At 36.6% G+C, this 19,791-nt stretch overlaps 1 protein-coding gene across 4 annotated transcripts in view; it reads right to left on the minus strand.

Annotated features, from left to right (window-relative positions):
- Nucleotides 1-1,104: 1,104 nt before the first annotated feature.
- LOC585159 (alsin) overlaps nt 1,105-19,791 on the minus strand; it is a 49,971-nt gene continuing 31,284 nt past the window's right edge. For 3 of the 4 annotated variants that reach the window (XM_030974958.1, XM_030974959.1, XM_030974957.1), the window contains 12 exons: nt 19,443-19,541; nt 18,791-19,061; nt 17,996-18,073; nt 17,420-17,544; nt 15,059-15,229; nt 14,342-14,504; nt 9,906-10,063; nt 9,022-9,183; nt 8,379-8,558; nt 7,658-7,703; nt 6,308-6,516; nt 1,105-5,634 (listed from right to left, as the gene is read on the minus strand). In XM_030974958.1, the coding sequence (XP_030830818.1) occupies nt 5,493-5,634; nt 6,308-6,516; nt 7,658-7,703; nt 8,379-8,558; nt 9,022-9,183; nt 9,906-10,063; nt 14,342-14,504; nt 15,059-15,229; nt 17,420-17,544; nt 17,996-18,073; nt 18,791-19,061; nt 19,443-19,541 (1,804 nt within the window). In that variant the 3' untranslated portion in view covers nt 1,105-5,492. The remainder of the gene's footprint in view (nt 5,635-6,307; nt 6,517-7,657; nt 7,704-8,378; nt 8,559-9,021; nt 9,184-9,905; nt 10,064-14,341; nt 14,505-15,058; nt 15,230-17,419; nt 17,545-17,995; nt 18,074-18,790; nt 19,062-19,442; nt 19,542-19,791) is intronic. The other variant, XM_030974960.1, reaches the window with a different exon arrangement.

The following is a 19,791-nucleotide window of genomic DNA, read 5'->3' on the forward strand; positions in this document are numbered from 1 at the left end:
TTTAGGGATTAGTGAAGGCTGAGAGTAGAATTGCATTCTAAGGGTCTATGTGTACAGTGGATCCTCAGTCTTGGAGCGTAAAGAGTAGAAAGCTTATTAGACAGTAGTATAGGGATGATTATGCCAACATTCTTGTATTAGGTCTATAATGTGATTTCTTGAAAGAGACGCTAAGTGAAGAGTTATATGATTAGAAGCTAAAGTAGATTGACTGATACCGCAATGTTATAGACATTTGATAAGGGTTAAGTTATTTATTAGTAGCCAAGTTATGATTATGAGATCGATGAAGAGTTGCACTTTTACATAAAGCATGGAAGTAAGGATAGTTTCGTTTAGAGATAGTAAAGTAATGAAACTAACCAGATGATGTTCTTAGTGATATAGTAAGAGAACACGGAGAGCTAATGAATTCAATGTATGCGAACAGGTAGATTTATTTGTGTTTAATACTTGAAGAGTATTGTTATGCCATTTGATCGTATATAAATGATTGTAAGAAAAGACTGTTATTGTAGAAGATTAAGTAATAAAGACTTTGTTTTGCCATGCATCCTAGTCAACACCTTTCTTATTTTGTCTTCCTTTCATAGGTATGCCCCCTCCCTCGGGGTGAGGGCGCTACAATAATAACAAATCTCAGTTCCCCTTCTCTCTCTCTGTTCATTTTCCTCGTTTTCTCTCATATCATTCTTGATTTATCTTAAAATGTTTAATTCTTCACTAATCTGACAATTCTCCCCTACCTCGATCCGCTTTTCTCTCTTATTACTCACGATCCATCCATCTCCCCAATGTCCCCACGTATTTTCTGTTGCATATGAGTTTTCTCTCTCCCTTATTTCATGCAGTAATTATTATTAACTTTTTCATGACTTTCGATATCATTATAAAAAGACGAAAAAGAAAAGAAATTTGTGTTTCAAACTACGTTGTCATGAAAGACATACTGTACTAATTTTTGTTTGTTCAATCACAACATAATTCCTGATTTCACTATCTTGAAAACGGCCGTAGGTACCACATATTGCGTTCATGTCCATAATATAGTACTTCATGCAGATACAATGTGTGACACAAGAGAAATGAAAGAGTAGTCGGATATAAGAGGCAAAAGATTATTTAATTGTTTATCACATGAGCCTTTAAGTACCAGTTCACCAATTGTTTAACACATGTATACACTTCTCACAGTATATTGCACTGTAATGTATTTCCATAATATTTCAATATATTAGTTTTTGTATACCACAAATTTACCTTCAATCAATTTGTAATCAATTTGTAATCAGGCTTAATCAAATTACAATACATAAGTTATGTGATTTTCTCATTTAAATGCAGAAGACAATCAATTCTATATATTATATTAACTTTAATTCAGCAAACATAACACTTGAATATCTATTATTTGAGTATGCATTACTATATAAGCAATATTTTGTATGTAATACAAGGTCAATATTGGATTATTTGAAATAAGTACACCTTTAGCATAATATCACCAGTTTGTTAAATCAATGAGGAGAAATCAGTGTTCGAAATTATCAATGAAATAGAAACTAGAAGAACTAGAAGAAGAAAAAAAACACACAAAGTCATTCCACATAGGATCCCACACGTACATAACAATTCAAGAAAATAAAACAAAATTTAAAATTCGTTGTAAATTTAAAGAATACATATTGCACAATCATGGACTGCATATTCATATAATAAAATACTAGAATCTGGAGTGGAATGGAAACATATTTACATAGAACTATATTAACAAGGAGGAATGCTTTAATATTCCCTTCGACAATGTTAAGTCATACTGTAATAGAGTTCCAACTAAGCAGCACAATTAAGAGCATAGAGTATTAAACAGTCTGAACCACCCGTTAAGAAGATTTAAAATCATCTTTTGAATCATCTGTTCCTTAAGTTCCTGCCTTTCCCTGAAGATGTTTCTATATGTCACCTAAGCCAACTAACCCATTGATTCCTGAATTCTTTCATTCCCATCTGCATAAGACTGGGATTACCAGCTCTGACTGGGAATGGGTTAAATGAACACATTTCCTCTAGTTGATGCAAAATACTTACCAAGGGTATAAACAACAAAAATAACTATGAAAATCAGACACCAAATCAAATAATGTATGCATGGTATAATATATTCCAATAATTGCAGCCATTTATATAGGCAGTTATAAAGAGGATTAATTTCCCCCTGACATGACTCTGTATATATATATATATATTTAACTTTAATTGCCACATATTTTCCATAATTATAATAGATAAAGAATACCCAGGAAAACTGAAGACATTTCCTGTTCAAAATAATCCATTACAATCTTTTGTAAGAACCTTTCTAATATGGTCTTAAAATCATTTGGAATTAAATTCACACAAAGCACAATTTAGCCTTACTTAATTTCCCTGTTAATGCTAATCAGAACCTACAGACATGTTTTTAAAGATTTTCTTGGATTGTGTTGTTGTATTTTTTAATGCAAATATATGTTTTTGAATTTGCTTTTACTCTCAACTACCGTACATATAATTTCATTGCATCTATATAATATCAGCACGTCAGTGTTTGAACAACAGACAAAAATAATTGCACAGTACATTAAAGGTACAGATTTGAAAGCCAATTGCATTATGAATCTTGATCAATCACAGAGCTCACCATGTTCTTTTTGCAAACTCTCAATATTTTGAAAACACTTATTCATACTTCCAAATATCATTTATATCTTTAATATCTGGTTTGAACAATTTTGCCTTGCTCTAGATTTGGTTCACTGTCAACATTCTTTTGATGATGGAATGGTGATCCAACATTTGCTTCAGTGAAAATTACTCCAACGACAATTGCTCTAGGATTTATGTCATAAAATATGTAGGGTTAGAGTCAGGGTTGAGCTAAAGTTTCACTATAGGTTATGTTTAATGTTAGGGTTAGGGTTGGGTTAGGGTTGGTCGAGGTTAAAGGTAGGAACTTGGTGAGTGTACACAACTGACAATGAAACAATTGACGCAAGAACAAGTCTCATACAACTTGTCCAATAACAAGGGTTCTTTTGCCTACAAACAAAACATTTCACGTTTTCAGTAAAGGTACAATGAAGTTTGAGAGTGGTCTTTAACCATGCATATTTCAACAAACTTGCTCACTAGGTTATATGCAAACACACAAAGGACATTAGTTTAAGTATACTTGACCCAATTCATACTTTCATTATAAAGGGTTAGTCCACCCTGGCAGCAATTTGGGTATAATACAAGTAGAAGAAAAATTAGAAAAACACAAAAACAAAATCAATAAAATCATAGGTCTCTTAGCCTTAATCAAATTTTCTTCAACTCGCACCGATCCCTTCCTCTTTTTAAAGTCCCATATACAAATCATAAGGTATACATTAATTGGTATATTGTATTTCAGGGGGAAAACAGATTTGTTCAGCCGAACAGATACATGACTTGTATCTCCTTAACAATAACTTTCAAAAACTATTTTGGTCTTAGACATACTAGATGAACCCATGAAAACACATTTCAATACAATTCACTATCTTGTCCCAAACTGTTTTACTTTTAGAGTTTATTTGAGAACCTGTGTTACATGTACCCATCTCTTATTATGAATATGCTACACCAAGAACAGTTAGTATCATACAACATCAAGTTACATTTAAATTTGATTTGTACTAGGAATCAATTTCAGAATTACATCAGACATATTCTCATTTATTTACTTTGAGTATTATGTAGATAGGCCATGCTACCTGGACATGTTCATAAGTAGTCAATGAAAGATATTGGATGAACACATGACAATTTGCCTTCATTACATGCCACATACAGTACTAAATATTCATATTTCACATTATACACACTCATGATACATACATACATACAATTGTGGAGTTTTCCCATTTGATGAAATGATAAATAGCTATATACACAATATACACAAGCATGGATATAGAAATGTACACAAACATGTGATGAAATTATATACAAAGGTAGGATGTAGTGAGACATTTACAAATGCAATGACGCAATTTCAGAAAATATTCACATACATGGAGAATTACAAATGTACAAATGCCAAAGAATAGCACAGGATAACAAAGTGTTTGGAACTCCCTCTTATGCAGAAGTACAGGTAGTGTGTTATGTGTATTGTGTACCGGTATATGTATCTTTGATAATGCAGAAGTGAAGATAATACTGCATTCATTCTTTCATGCAACAGTCTCACCATGATGACCCTACTCAAACAAAAACCAGGATCAAAACATATATGCTCTGTAGCTATTGCCACGATGAGTAGACATCTCAAATAGCTATTTCAATTATTAGACACTAGCTTAATCTTTTTATTGTCATGCTACAATTACAAAGGCACATAATTACACTGATATCAATCAAGAAGATCAACTTTGTATTGAATTTAGTAGATGTTCACATAGTATATAACATTTTTCGATCAGAACATAAACAGGATGTGAGCTCTAACCATCAAGCTAAAAGTCAGTGCATACCCTTCCGTAAATACAATCCTTATCTTTGATTAGTTCTGTAATCTGATTTTTTTTTTTAAATGTAAAAACCCTATAATTGGATTTCTCTGATGATTACAACAATGTGCCCTAAATGATTTATAGATAAATATACACTGGCAGCTAATTCTACACTCATTGCACAAATGTACTTGATCATTAAACTGAGTAATACATCCATTGTTGTTGTCTTTCTACCAATGGCAAAACATAGCAACAACAAAGAAAACCTGAGCAAAAAAAGAAAATACTTAATTCCAGTGACATGAGCAAACAAACAAGTGTAACATAAAGACAAAATGCAGCACTACATGAAAATGTACTATATAGAACTGTTGTGAAATCTACAAGTGATCAGTCAGAAATAATATATCTTAATGTAGTTGATAGCTTTAGGTCTACATACAATTGTTTAAATCTTTTTACCTTATATTTCATATTCCTAGAAGCATGTTAATACAAAAAAACCAAAGTACGTTTATCCACATTAACACATTAACCCTTTTATCTATCTCTTTATTTTTGTTTGGTTATTTTACACTCTCTTCAAATCTACCTCATCTTAACATTCCCTTTAAAATCACATCTCTCTCTCTCTCTCTCTCTCTCTCTCTCTTTCTCTCTCTCTCTCAATCTATCTCCCTCTCAATCTCTCTCTTCCTCTCCTCTCTCTCTCTCTCTCTTTCTCAATCTCTCTCTCTCTCTCAATCTCTCTCTCTCTCTCTCTTTCCATTCCCCTCTCTTAATTTTTCCTGTTGATTACTCAACAATTATCTCTTCCTCTTCTCTTCCTTTATTTCTTCCTTTTCCTCACATTCTCCTAAATGCAGCAACCATCTGACTCTCCATCGCTTTGATGGCTTATTAAGAACATGACATGGACATGGAATATTACCCATCCATGAATGATCTTGACAGAAGTTGGTGACTGATCTACAACGTCTTGAGGTTGTCATTCTTGGTATGCATGTAGCATGCCTTGAGAGTAGTGAACATGATGCCTAGCTTGCCATGGGTTAGGTTAGGGTCCATCATATCATCAGTAAACTGGATCTCAGAACCTAGATGAGGAATCCTGTAAAAACAACAAAAAAGGGGGCTTTTTTTAATGAAATGAAACTGAACTGAATTGAAATTTAAAAAAATAAAAAAACACTGTATACAATGACAATGTGTATGCATTTTCTGTTCTATAAAATGAGGGGTATTTGTAACTATATGCCTTGCTTGTTCTAAACCCCTATTCTCAACATGGTTATACAAATTTGACTCTGGTGTTTAAAGCATGAAAATGAAATATGTCAAGCAATCATTACACAATGGGAATGACATAAGAGATGGAAATAAGTCACCTTGCTTTAAGTACAGCACAAATGCTTTAAATTAATTGGAAATCTACTTCCATTATGGAATTACTCTACGCTCAACCATCATCTAAAAAAATGGTTGAGAAATCAAGACCGATTGTGAGCATGGTGACGATGATACCTTTAATATCATATTTTGGGTGTAGTCTGAATTCAGTTTAGATTCAACGCTCGTTATGACGCCTTTCATATCAGATTTTGGGTCTAGACAGAGTCTGGATTCAGTCCAGATTCAACCCCCTTAAACAGTAAATATGAAAGGGGTAAAAGTCGCCGCTACAGAAAGTTAACCCATTTTCTATGAGAGCTGAGTGCTCCCTGTAATAAGCCTAAGGGAATAAGAGAATTCAGGAGTCAACAGGTTAAGTCCGGCACACTGACCTTGCTCTGACCACCACATACTGGAAGACAGGGAAGAGGTCATCCATTGACCATACATGACCCTCATTATGCTGAGAGTTGACCACGTTGTTGATCCCTTCAAAGGATGCCTCTATGACGTGTAGCTTGTCAATGGGACAGAAGGTTGTACTGATGTTCTGCAGGCTGTCAATGGCCTCCAGGAAAGATGCATCCTTCGTCTCTTTGAGCTGGAAAAAAACAAACGTAAGAATTTAATGAATATAAGAAACCGAGAGGGAGACCCAGAATCAACTGGGAAGAGAATGTCAAGAACTGGAGTGGACTAAAGCTGCAAGAGTGCACCAGAATGGCAGAAGATAGAGTGAAATGGAGAGCTGTTGCAATCAACCTCCAAACCGGGAGAAGATACTTAGATAGATAGAAAACAATGATTCTTTAATATACACTAAATATTTTTTCACCAATAAAATACTGTTAAGAATTATAAATTGATAATATGTATATTCATGGTGTCGTCTATCTAAAACTTCTATTATGAGGTGCACATGGAAAGATAAAAGGCAAAACTAAGGATCCATATGAAAGCAATATTTAAAAAAAATAATAATAACCTTTTTTCTTAGTTTTTGGCCTTATAGTGAACTGTTGATGATTTACATGTATATATATATCCTATGATGATTTTAACAGAAAATGGCAGGGAACAAATTGAAAATTGAAAAACTACCGGTATAACAATGGAATCAAAGACTGCCCAAATCAAATCTTATTTTTGAAAGAAACATTGGCAGCATATTCCAAGAGTAGTGACTAGTGATATGCTATCATGCCAAATAGGACAAACAAAACAAAGGAAACTGTTAAAAAAAGGAAGTTAAACTTTCTATAGAGGCCAGCTGTTTTACAGTTAACCTTTGTGTTATCATAAATACACGTGATGAATAGGAGCTAATCCCCCAATTGTGTTTGAACACATAATGTGTAATTAGCTCACCACTCTCTCAATAGGAGAGCTATTCAATTGTACTGTCTATCAGGGGATTAATCAAGCACTTAAGTGATTGATTTCATGGCCAACTCAGTAATGACCAATTTTCTTGTTTAATGACCAATTAAAACAAGAAAATTGGTCATAAAATTAATCCTTGTAATGTAGTTTTCAATGTTACTTTAAAAGGGGAAAATATGTACATTCAAAATATAACGTTTAAATATCACTTCTGTTAAAAAAAAATAAATTACAAATTGAAGTCAGACATGGACCCTGACAAGGTGATGTGGTAAAGTGTTGAACATACTGCTTAATGTGAATACATACAACATTGAAAATTCACATGTAAACATAAAAATTGATCAATTAGTTTGTACCTTTCCAGGATTAGCTAGTGTGGTCTCATCAACTTTCCAGAATTTCCTGTAGAAAAAGAAAGAAAAATAAATAATTGACATTTCTATCACATACATGTAGATGCATACAACCATGGGTTCACCAAGTAAAATATATGCTGATAAACATGCAACCAACTACTTGTACTATTCTTCATCAATGAGTAGTGTTACATTTTGCAACAATAATAAATTATCACATAACTCATGAAGGTACAGGGTAATCCTTTAGTCTCATTATTCCTTAGAAAGCTACAAATCACAGTTCATGCTGCAACACATAATGCAGTAAGTAAATATCAATATTTTGAAGTAAAACAATTATCACATTTTTCGAATTGTTAACATGTATTGAAAAGTAAAATGGCTATTTTTGTTGCATTATGGTAATATGAAACGTTTATCAAAGACAGTTGATTTATTATTCATAACAAAAGCCAGAAGGGGGCAGTAAACACCCCATGGCTCTAAGCAGATGACATTTTGAGTTGATTTTGACCTCGTGACCCCAAAATCTAATCAATTCATCGGCTCTGCAAGATACATAAATGACTTAAGTTTGGCAGGAATCAATCAATGGGTTCTTGAGATGACGCGATCACGAGAACGGGACGTATGGACGGACGGACAACCCGAAAACATAATGCCTCCGGCTACTTCGTAACGGAGGCATAAAAATGTGTTCCTCTATGTGAATACTTACTGGTCTACTCCCAAGTAAGCCATAAGACCTAGATCAGACTGTTTGTTGAGCCTAGCCAGTCTGTCCCTGTAATGCTCATCTTCCTTCTCATTACGGAGAGCATACAGAGTGAAGATAACAGGATAGAGGCGGGGTAGGAGGGTCGGGTGAAGGAGGCCCTCACTTGTTATCTGATGTGATCTGAAATAAAACATAAGATCAAACTTATCTGTATGCTCTCTGTTTGTGAATAACACAAACTAAGAATCAATGAATAGCAAATGCTGGTTCAGGAAGGGGATATGACAACCCATAAATCAGATTTTCAGATTTGAAACTTTTGCAAATTGCTTGCAATCAATGTTTTCAGGGAATGAAGCTAAACAAGGTAGAAAGCAGTTCAAGTAATGATTCATCTTTGTTGACCTCTGTTTCACAAATTTGGACCACTGACAAAATATGAGAATGCTTCTAGTTTTACAGAATAGTTTGATATAGTTGTAAAAATAGTAAGGGAAAGTGGCAAAACAACATCCATTTTCAACAATGTTCCTCTCTTAATAAATAACTGTTCATTTCACTCATTCACTTGCCTACCATATCGACTATGAATGAGGCACTAGATTACACTGAATTATACCCTCAGTCCCGTCTACTGACTTACATGTCATCCTTGTCCTTCTCCGTGGAGCTACTATAAGGTGCATTCTGTGGTTGCATAGAGTGCGCTTCACCGTAGTCATAGTAGTAATGAAAGGAAGGGGTTTGCTCCATCACGGGGGTCTTCACTCTTGGCTCTTCGCTTGGTAAGTCAGGAAACAGCACTCTGTAAACAATCAGTCAAATTCATTCATGAAAATGATCACAAAGTCAAAGAACCTTCAATAATTCATGAAGTAAGATATAAAGATGTAAGTCAGGAAACAGCACTCTGTAGCAAAGCAATCATTCAAATTCATTCATAAAACTGATCACAAATCCAAAGAACGATCAACAATTCTTGAAGGAAGATCTAAAGATGCACTACAGATGATACAGAATTCTCCTCTGCTGGATGTCACTGTTCATATTGTAGCAGATGTCATTTCCACAGGCTTCAACAGTTCAAGCTAAACATGCTATAGCAAAGATGAGGCATTGCACGGATTACACTTGACTGATTTTAAACTAACAGAAACAAGGACCTACAGCCTGTTAGATTGCCCTCAGCCATCATGTACAGTCAAACCTGCTCTAGCGACCACCTGTATAGGAAGACCACCCTTCTATAAAGACCACATTTGTTGTTTTTCTTGAATCTGGTTTCTCATTGAAACCTGTACTAAAGGAACCTGTACACAAAGACCACCTGCCTGTAAAGACTACTTTTCATGTTTCCCTTGAGCTGTCTTTATATAAAGGTTTCACTGTATTTTCAACTTTCTGTATATAACCATTAGTAATTAGCAAGATGTGGTATTTTAGTGTTTATGCAGATGGGGAATGCATTTTGGTGTACGTTTCCATTGAAATGTGAATTCACAGCAAGCTTGTGTAATTTGAACTGACCTTAAGAGATTGTAGAGTCTCTTGACGTAAGAATGAATCTCAGTGACAGCATACAGGAGTAACCAGTGATGAGCTCCTACACCGATGTAGGTGGCTCGGTAGACATTGACAAGGTTATCAACCAATCTCCCCAGTGGGTGCAGAGGATGGTCGAATGCCTGCAAAATCATGATAAGAGAGGATGGTCAGGAATATGTTACGTGTCTTTTATTTAAACTTATACACATACTATACAGCTCTGTGGATATTTACAAGGATATCCATCAGGGCAATGTCAAGTTCACTGACATCCCATTGAAACACGTGTTAAACTTAATACACGCATTTCAATAGGATGTCGATGAACTTGTACTTATGACGGTTTCATGAGACGCTGCCCAGTCTCCCTGGGGCTTGCACTTGATGATCAAATTCCTGAACAGTGCAAATTGAGGAATAAAACAGAATGGTGATCATGTTTAGTGGTTTACTTTACATTAAATATAAGGACAGGTAGACAACAACTGGATTATTCACCAATCTCCCTAAGGGGTGCAAAGGTGTAGGGGGAATAAAAAGGAATGGTGATCATATTTTCATGAATTGATATACACCATGTAGCTTCTTCTTCTTCTTCTTCTTCTGTACGTGTCGACAGACTTGTTAGTCCATATAAAGGCACGGAAACGAAGCACATGGTCATGGAATAGAGCAATCTTTTAGGAATTGTAGCGCGTGGGACTTAAAGGAATCAATTGATCCTGTGTTGATAACACTATCAGGTAACTTATTCCAGTCCTTGCACGTACGAGGGAAATAGGAGAACTTGAATAAGTCTGTCCTGCAGTACGTCTGTTTCAAAAGATGGCTATTGCTTGTTGAGGAACGACGGGATCTAGTAACAGCAAGAGGTGTTAGGGTCTTCGGGATGGCAGATTGTCCGCTCTGGATCTGTTTCATGAGGGCAAGTCTTGCAACTTCTCGCCGATGTTCCAGTGAGTCCCAATTCAGATCCCTCAACATGTCCGTGACACTAGCACGTTGGTTGTAGTTGTTGTTGACAAATCTTGCAGCACGCCGTTGGACCATTTCCAGCTGCTTGATGTACTTGGTTTCATAGGGGTCGTAGACACTAGCTGCATATTCTAAATGAGGTCTTACTAGTGAAAGATAAGCAGTGCTCTTGATGGTTCTCGAACAACCTCTAAGATTACGCCTTAACATTCCGAGAACCCTGTTAGCCTTCTTGGTAATGTGAGCATACTGGAAATCCCACTTGTATTTGTGGGTTAGGAAGACTCCAAGGTATTGGTGGTGTTGAACTGGATCCAGGATTTGGGCATGAAGAGTATATTGGAAACTCAACTTCTTCCTCTTGTTGGTCATATTCATGACGAAGCATTTCTTAGCATTAAAGTTCATCTGCCACTCGTCCCCCCATTTTTCAAGTTGATGAATGTCCCTCTGTAGGTTCTCACAATCGGATAGGTTTTTAACAACCTTGTATAAAATACAATCATCAGCAAATAGACGTATTTCGGACTGTAGATTTTCGGTGATGTCATTTATGTAGAGTAAGAACAGCAAGGGACCGAGGACTGTCCCCTGTGGTACGCCTGACTTCACGTCGTGCCAATCGGAGCTTGTACCATTAATGACGACTCTCTGTCTTCGTTTAGTGAGGAAGTTGATAATCCAGTTAAGTAGTTTCCCACGAATTCCATACATATGTAGTTTGGCCGCCAGCCTTTCATGAGGAACAGTGTCGAATGCTTTAGAGAAGTCGAAGATTGCTATGTCCACCTGGTGACCAGAGTCGATTGCCTTAGCCCAGTCATGGGAGGCAAGTATCAACTGGGAGGTGCAAGAATGATGCTTTCTGAAGCCATGTTGCTTGGGAGTAAGGATATTGTGATGATCCAAATGCCGACTTATATGAGAATGGACTATATGCTCGAGAAGTTTACTGCATGTCGCTGTCAAGGATACCGGTCTATAATTCGATGGTAGGGCTTTATCACCTTTCTTGAACAGCGCGGTGATATTGGCTAAAAGCCAATCCTCAGGTAGATCTCCACTGTCTAAGGATTGTTGAAATACGTCGCGCAGTACTGGTGCTATTTCATTTGCAGTTTCCTTTAGCATCCTGGGACATATTCCATCAGGACCAGTAGCTTTGTTAATGTTTACTGTCTTAAGCAACTTCAGAACCCCTTCTACCGTAACGTTGACATCTTCTACAGTTGGCAAATTGGTAGGAGTGAACGGTATCTGGTCCAGGTTTTCCTGTGTAAACACCGACTTAAAGTAGTCAGCTAGAGATAGCGCCTTGTCCTTGTCAGAGACGAAATGGACTCCTTGGTGTCTGAGTGTCGGTATACCCTGATTCTCCATACTCTTACTTCTGATGTATTTCCATAAACCCCGAGGATTTTCACGCAGATTTTCCACGATGTTCTGTACAAAATGACGATGTTCTTTCCTAAGTTCCCTTTTTACAGCTTTCCTAGCCTCCTTAAATTGTTCCCAATGGGCAGTATCGCCTGATCGTTTTGCCTTTTTATGGATACGATTCCTAACTCTGATGAGACGTTTGATCTTGGTGTTGATCCATGGTATTGTGTCACGCGTTGACGACATCTTTGATGGAACAAATGACTCCTTCAAGTCTTCAAGACTTTTCTTTAACTTAGTCCAATTTTCATTGACGGGTCTTGATTCAGGTTCACTATTAAAATACTCCTGTGAAAATCTGGTGATTCCATCACGCACTCTTCCGAAGTCAGCTTTGCCGTAGCAGTAGATCTTGCGACGAGGCTTAGGCAGCTGCTTTGGTCTGGTTTTGATAGAACATACAACCACATCATGGTCGCTCATTCCAGTATGAACCTCGATTCCTTGAATGCTACTCGGGATCGAAGAGAACAGCAGATCCAGAATATTGGCGGTTGACTCAGTTGTGCGCGTGGGTTCAAGCACATGCTGTGTTAAGAAATGTTTATTGGCAATATCTAGCAGATGCATTTCACTTGAATTTGCCGTTTGTATACCATCACCCCAATTGATGGATTTTGCATTAAAGTCTCCAGTCAGAACTACATGTGGTATGCTTGTAGTCTCCTGAGGAATTTTATCCAACGATTCCTCGAGGTCCTTCCAGTCTCCTACTCGGCTGTCAGGAACACGGTAATAACATCCCACAAGAAATGTTTTACCTGATGTCAATAGTATCTGGGTCCATATTATTTCAGTCTCTGTATCCAGATCAGGACGAGGTAAGCTAGCTAGACTATCCTTAACCGCGATAGCTACTCCACCACCAGAGCAATTCCTATCTTTCCTATAAACGATAAAGTTACTTGGAAATAACTCAGAGGAAGATATGGAATCATCGATATGCGTTTCCGTGACACAGATAATGTCCGGCTGATGTTCCTTGATAATGGCATGGAATTCTGGAACTTTCCCTTTAAGGCTCCTTGCATTTAGACTGATGCACTTTAATTTATGGTCCAGTTTACATTTACCCCTACTTTTCTTGGTAGATGGTTGATTTTTTTTTCCACCAAGCGATTTCCCAGCAGGTTTACTACCACCTGTACTACCAGATCTCCTCGCTGGTGACTGTAGATCAGATTCACTATCCTGTGATAAGTTAAATTCTCTTAAGGCTTGAAAAGAATTTTCGTCAGATAATTGTTGATTAGAGCCAAATAGCGAGTCACTAAAGTTCATAAACTCGCAACATGGGCAGCACCAAGTAAAAGATGATTGATTCAGGAAGAATTCATACTCGTCTTCAGAAACATTACTACAGTTTATGTGTGACCACTTACAGCATTTGTCACATTCTAAAGCCCAATCATCGTCAGTTACTTCCGCATTACACATAGAGCATGGAAAAGCTGTAGCGGCATCAGGACATCAGGATGGTAACATCAGGACATAATGACAATATTATTCATCAATCTCCCCAAAGAGTGGTCACATATCTGTGCATTATAGAGAATGGAATGCAGGTCATGGTGTTTGATTTTAAAGATTGCCTTGTAGACAAATAAAAAGGTGGCATATATGTATATACAAGTCTCCCTTGGGGTGATCAAATGCCTTTGAAGTACAATAGAAAGTATAGAAAAGAGTGGTAATCATGTTTTACAAAAAAAAAATCCAGATACAGAGTATATAAGAGTATATACATATAAGTATAGCTGAGTGAGCAATACACAAGATCACCTACCAGTCTTCCTGTAAGGTGGTGGGATTGATCAAATTCTCAGAGAGCTTTAATAGAAAAATGAATAGGTAGGAGGGATGGTAACATGTTTACATTACATCATACCACATTACAAAATAAGTACATTTTATCCTTATATTATACCACCATGGAATCAGGGAGCCTAAAACAAACTTAAGGAAACGATTTCTTAGTGATTTGTTCCCTGACTGATCCTCACCTTGTCTAAGTACTCCTGTATGGAGGTGTAATCTTCTTGTGTAATCTTGCCTCGGTTGTGGGTAGGTATCCTCTCTAGACCTTCAAGTGATATCCTCCTCTCCAAGCTAAAGAAAGAGAAATAAAAGACAGAGTTTGACTCAAGTGATATCCTCCTCTCCAAGCTACACAAAGAGAAATAAAAGACAGAATAACTCAAGTGGTATTTTACTCTCCAAGCTAAACAAAGAGAAATAAAAGACAGAGTTTGACTCAAGTGATATCTTCCTCTCCGAGCTACATGTACACAAAGAGAAAGAAAAGACAGATTTTTATTCAGGAATCTTGAGGAGAGTCCACTTGGCTTTAAACTTGGCTTTAATGAAGCATGGTAAGCAGCTCTTCATTACTTTCGAATCAGAAATACATGTATTATAATTTTCCCTTTTCCCTTTTTTCTTCAAAGAAAACACTTCAGCAGACTTGTGCCCTATGATGGATAATTTACATGCCCCTCTCTGCATAAAGTTATATTTCAACTAAACAAAATGGCCTATTTTTTCATAATTTTCCGTACAAAACATGTAGAGATCATCTCGCATGAGAATACATAGTTGCCTACATTTGTGCGGTCAATCCTACCTTTAACATTCATAACGTTCTTATTATCCGGATTTTGCTCAAGTTTCAAAATTAATAATAATGACATATAAACCAATGAATCAATTTATTTGTTTACCCCTCCTTGGTATCCTGTAGCCTATGTCCACTGGAGAGTGCCACAGCGACCGCCTCCCAAGCCTTGTGAGAGTCAGGAGGAGTGAAGTCTACAAACCCTAGGAGTGTTCTGCACTGTCCAAAGATGTCTTCCCACTTCTGGTCTGGGTACACGGTGTGCCTCCCTATAGCACTGATCAGGAAAGAATGAGAATAATGGAAATAACAGACCTGTTCAAAAACTGTATTCTTTAATCCCCAAAGTTGTATTTTACTGACAAAAGTTATATTCTTACAAATAAACACGGACTGTCACGCGGATCAATGCCTCTTACAGTTCCTACATACAGGAAGAATTTTTTGGGGGGATCATTGGTTGAATATGCATGATTTTGTCACCACTGGTGTGTTCGATGAACCAAGGAACATCCCCAAATTGCCAATGTAAGATGCTTGTAGGATACTTTACAGGAAAGAATGGGCATTTTGCCTTGAAAATAGCACACACACACAAATCAAAAATCAAAAAAATAATTTAAAAAAAAACTAGATGGAATTTTGACTGCGCGCAGTCGAAAATGATGCCTCCGCCATAGAGCAATTTAAACAAGTTTGGAGTTTAAATCTCCAGTGGTTCTTGAGATATCATGATAACAATCTCAATGTATGGAATTTCATAAGTTGACCTCTGTGACCCTTGACCTTTGACCTACGTGCTCCAAAATCTAATCAGATTGTCTTCCTATGGTGATACACACTATCATTAAGTTTGAAGTTTTTACATCTCCAGTGGTTCTTGAGATATTATGATATGGTGATACATACTATCATTAAGTTTGAAGTGAAAATTCTCCAGTGGTTCTTGAGATATCGCGATAACGATCTCAATGTATGGAATTTCATAAGTTGACCTCTGTGACCCTTGACCTTTGACCTACGTGCTCCAAAATCTAATCAGATTGTCTTCCTATGGTGATACACACTATCATTAAGTTTGAAGTTTAAATCTCCAGTGGTTCTTGAGATATTATTATAACAATCTCAATGTATGGAATTTCATAAGTTGACCTCTGTGACCCTTGACCTTTGACCTACGTGCTCCAAAATCTAATCAGATCGTCTTCCTATAGTGATACACACTATCACTAAGTTTGAAGTTTAAATCTCCAGTGGTTCTTGAGATATCATGATAACAATCTCAATGTATGGAATTTCATAAGTTGACCTCTGTGACCCTTGACCTTTGACATACGTGCTCCAAAATCTAATCAGATCGTCTTCCTATGGTGATACATACTATCCTTAAGTTTGAAGTTTAAATCTCAAATGGTTCTTGAGATATCGCGCTAACAAACTCAATACAAGGAATTTCATAAGTTGACCTCTGTGACCTGTGACCTTTGACCTACGTACTCCAAAATCTAATCAGATCGTCTTCCTATGGTGATAAATACTATTCCCGAGTCTTAAGTTTAAATCTTAAATGGTTCTTGAGATATTGTGATAACGGTCAAACGGGACGGACGTACGGACGTACGGACGGACGTACAGACGTACGGACGGACGTACGGACGTACGGACGGACAACCCGAAAACATGATGCCTCCGGCACCACCTTCGGTGGCGGAGGCATAAAAATATATATATATATATATATATATATATACTAAACCGTACTTGTTGGCAGGTGTGAAATAATAGAGTGGAACATTTCATATGAACATGATAGTTCTAATGAGGATAATACATTACTCTAAAGCATGAATTCAATATTAAAGCCAATATAAAAGTTTTAAATATTGATAACAATGAAAATTTAGCAGCAAGAAACTTTGCAAAATGAAAACATTTATAATACTGTGAATCAATTACGTGTTTTTTAGGAAGATGACCTTTTGCAAATTTCAACCATTCAATATTTCACAAATGTAGTATGCACACAAATTTCCTCATTTTACATGTACATTATAGAAAATTTAAAGAAAATACACATACAGGTACTCTATAAGTGTTAGAGCAGACTTGAATTCAACCATGTCCTACCAAGAAAGAAAACAGTTCGCGTTCTGTGATAAAAAAACACTACTGAAATCCCTGATTTGATTGGCTGAGAGAAAGTTTGTCATACAATTTTTAGCTTTTGTTATCAATAAGAATTTTTATGCAACAGGGCCCAGGTTTAGTTTCTTTGCCACAACCAACAAATACATAAAGACAATCAAAGAAAATCAATATATAGGTTCAAGGAGACATGAGAAAGTAGTTTTTATAGGCAGGTGTTCTTTCCATATATTTAAAGTTTCATTTACAAATGCTTTTCATGGTAGACATAAGAGACCATTTCTATTTGTCTCTACACTTGTTTGCTTGAAGACGTTCTTACCATGGTCTTTTAACCTGTTGATCCATCATGCCCTTGCTGAAGGTACCGTTTATCTTGACTCCATCTCCCCAGATACCGTTGAAGGTGCCCTCCAATACATCTCCATTGGGCAGAGTTAAGGTACCCTACGAAGGCAAATAGAAATGGAAATCAATTAAAAAAGTTGACCATCTGCAGCAGCAGTTGCATCTATACTTACATGTACCATGTTACGTCATCATCAATTTCCAAATTTGGAAGTGCATAGAGACGTTTAAATGTGATATGCGCTATACAAGAACCAAATATTATTATTATTACATGTATTATTATCATGTAGCCAATAAATAGGAGGAAGACGATATTGAGAATACACATGCACCCACCATCAGGCTTTATGATCAATTCCATTCGGTAGAAGTAAAGATTTCTTTCAGGTTCAATTTGTTATTACTACCACAACCAGGCAATAGACAATGTAAGATGTTCACTTATATATGGTTTGTTTGTTTATGTTCGTTTGTTTTTTTATGTTTTTTTTTCTTCCTAATGATAATAAGATCATGTGGTCTTGTGGTCTGTTTCCACTAGTTTTACCTTTCCATTGAGCGTGGGTCCTGTAGCTAACTCCCCTTCATAGCATGTTCCATCTTCAGTGACTAGGACACCAGCGCTCTGGCAATAAAAGATAAAATATATAGATGAGAGATACAGTCAAGCATGGTGCAGTTTCCACCTGAAGATAAGACGAGTGGTCTAAACAGATCTCAATTTTATTTCTTGGACACTTGAGTGGTAAATTGCAATACACTAAAAACTGCCAGGTGCAACATTGTATGTAAAGAGTATTCATGGGTAAAAGCATTTTCTTCTTCAAATTCAAGTTGCTAAACACAGGTAACTGTTCTCCACACAACTGAATATATTTTGCTCTTGTTCTTACTCATTGGTGTACACATTGACATTTTTTATACGAGATCCCAAACCACATTAACACCTATTTTACTATTGATGTAATTGAAAGTATTAAAATGTTGATATCGTCGGTGGGGTGACAAAACCTCGTATCTCAATTTTTTGAGATTTTGATTTTTTTTGCATAATTTTGTACCTAATGGCCTACGACACCACCTGATAAATCCATGGAACGCCTCCTGTCTCAGATTTTTCACAAATTCCAAACAAAGGACGGTGTCACAGCACTAAATCTGTTGAGACATGAAAAGTTTTTGCGCTCTCCTGAAAATTCATGATTTTTGAGATATGAGGTTTTTTCACCCCACCGACGATATGCTTTCATGCTCTGTAAGTTTCATGGAAAAACCCATACTCTTTTTCTTCTGTTCAATGCAAGTAAAAGATAGGCAAACCATTAAGACCTTCAACACTTACATTGACTTTGTTATGAGCAAAGACAGCTTCATAGTACAATCCACTCAGCGTAATCACTAGTCCGTTGCCATGACGATGATCATCCTGCCACAGGCCCATGTATTTCTCTCCTCGTGAGTTGTCGTCGATCACTCCGTAGCCGTGTCTCTTCCCATGGCGCCAGTTGCCGATGTAGATGTCGTGGACGGCCGCGTTCCCAATTTGGAGGGTCCCATGACCATGCTTGACGCCGTCTTGGAATTCACCTTCATAGACGTCTCCATTTTGATATCTACATAGCATGAACAATATACAATCATTATTAGCTAGATCATAGGTGGACAAAAGCAAATGACATACACACACTTTAATGGTACAAGAGGCTTTCTTCTTTTCTATTCTGTCAGAATATAAAATTAAATATAAGGCTGGGGATGGGCACCAGTGTAGATCTGGCTGATTTATTCGGCTATCACTGATATCAATAAAGCCCAATCGCAATAGACAAAAAAATAAAATTAATTCTTCTGCACATTTGTATTAGTTTGTTCATATTCCTGTTATAAACTCCCCATCTTACTGCATGATAAAGAATGAAAAGGGTCAGTCTAATGTAATTCCATTACCAGAACTCAAAGTTGGTTTTCATATGAAGCTAGTGTACAAGGCTTACCTGAGAATCCCCACTCCATGCATCTTTCCCTCAAGCCATTGTCCTTCAAAGACTTCTTGTTTGCTAGGGTCAGGTCCAGGCACTGTAAATACTCCATGTCTAATACATAATGACAATATAAAATTAACTATTAACAACCTCTGTGGAAGATTAAATGCTATTCATAGCACTTCCAAAGTTTGGATAAGTTGGAATCACAACTTTTACACAGATAATTTGTAATAAGACAGTTTCACGGCACTATCAAGTATCAATTTATCAAGGCTAATATTGAAGAATAGCTTGAAATGAAAACAAACTTAAGTTTTTCGTCTTGGAATAGTTTTGAAAAAATAACAGAGGGAAGATG

The sequence above is a fragment of the Strongylocentrotus purpuratus genome, unplaced genomic scaffold, assembly GCF_000002235.5.
Source record: "Strongylocentrotus purpuratus isolate Spur 01 unplaced genomic scaffold, Spur_5.0 spur5_scaffold_7, whole genome shotgun sequence".
Classification (NCBI taxonomy): Eukaryota; Metazoa; Echinodermata; class Echinoidea; order Camarodonta; family Strongylocentrotidae; genus Strongylocentrotus; species Strongylocentrotus purpuratus.